This window comes from Penaeus monodon, chromosome 25 (assembly GCF_015228065.2).
Source record: "Penaeus monodon isolate SGIC_2016 chromosome 25, NSTDA_Pmon_1, whole genome shotgun sequence".
NCBI lineage: Eukaryota > Metazoa > Arthropoda > Malacostraca > Decapoda > Penaeidae > Penaeus > Penaeus monodon.
The window spans coordinates 16,404,291-16,405,567 of NC_051410.1; the positions used below are offsets into that span (position 1 = coordinate 16,404,291).

The window sequence follows — 1,277 nt, forward strand, 5'->3', positions numbered from 1 at the left end:
GTTTCCCCTTCCCACCAGTATATCCCTCCTTCCTTTTTATTCAAGGCCTATGCACTCACATAACCCCTGCTTCTGCCTCCCTCCCCTTGTTCCCTGTTCACCCACCTAAGGTAGTTCTTGTTCGAGTATCCTCTCTTGGTGTCCTCCTGGGTGGCCATCATAGGGGCGAATTCTTCAGTTCCCAAAGCCTGGCTCTCTGGGAGGAAGTACTTGAGGAGGCGTTTGTCTGGGGAGGCGAAGGCATCGTCTTGGCCCTGGGCGAAGTCCTGCGAAGACGGCTCAAGGGCTCCTACTACTGGGGGCACTGGAGAGGACCTGGCATAGTGGCTGCAGGTGATGACCGCGAGGAGAGCCCAGACTGCGAAGAACATGGTGTTGGTTCTGGAAAGAGCGAAAGAAACTGTCGTCAAGAATTGGGACGTTTTATCTTCTTATTTTTCGTGCATGTTTAAAGACTTTTAAATGTAAATGCTGTAAAATATTCTTTTTATCGTGTCAGAGGTATACACATTCACTAGGGAAGTAGAATTAAACTTGCAACACTAGATAACTGATGTAAGGTACGGGCTATACATATTACACGTAAACACAAGGCCTGCTTCCCTTGCTTCTTTGCATCTGCCTTTTACATTATCTCATATTAAGCTAATTCCATAGATAATTCTAATGAATATCGGAGTAAGCAAAGGTTAGGCACACGTGAAATTACACTTCGTTTTGCCCTGACATCAAGGTTGGTAAGCCTGCATGATGCCCCTCCCCCAATTTTAATTTACGAAATTATCACCGACAATTAAAAAACGCGGCATTCATTCGCTGTGGGATATTAAAAGTTTTACATACATTAATATATATATTTGACCCTAATTGCCTCCAACTGTATAAAAGTAGGCTGCCTGATTTTTTTTACCTCGCGTAATATTTGATTATATTTATAGAGGGATTGCGTTAAGCTTATCTTCACTTACGCGGGAACAAAAACACTAGTTTGGTGTTATGCTTTGTTATATGCTTCCCTTTCATGAATATGATGATTTAGATGCGTTACCATAGATGTATATTGAATTTGGAGTAAATCTGTTGGTCTTACCATGCTTGTCTCTCTATATATTTACATCGTTATTTGAATCTGAATATATTTTGATATTTCTCATTTACGATTCTCGGGTCCAAATGGCCAGGCCGAATATATATTGAAATATGTCTCAATATATATTCCTAACGAGAGAGAGCAGAGGCTAATAAGTAAGTTCAGAAATACTGCAACTTTACAACAC

The 1,277-nt window shown here is 41.2% G+C and overlaps 1 protein-coding gene across 1 annotated transcript in view; it reads right to left on the minus strand.

Moving 5' to 3' along the window:
- Positions 1–1,277, minus strand: part of LOC119589081 — a 67,817-nt gene that overhangs the window by 3,018 nt on the left and 63,522 nt on the right. The window contains exon 2 of the mRNA XM_037937657.1: positions 106–381. Within this exon, the coding sequence (XP_037793585.1) occupies positions 106–371 (266 nt within the window). The 5' untranslated portion in view covers positions 372–381. The remainder of the gene's footprint in view (positions 1–105; positions 382–1,277) is intronic.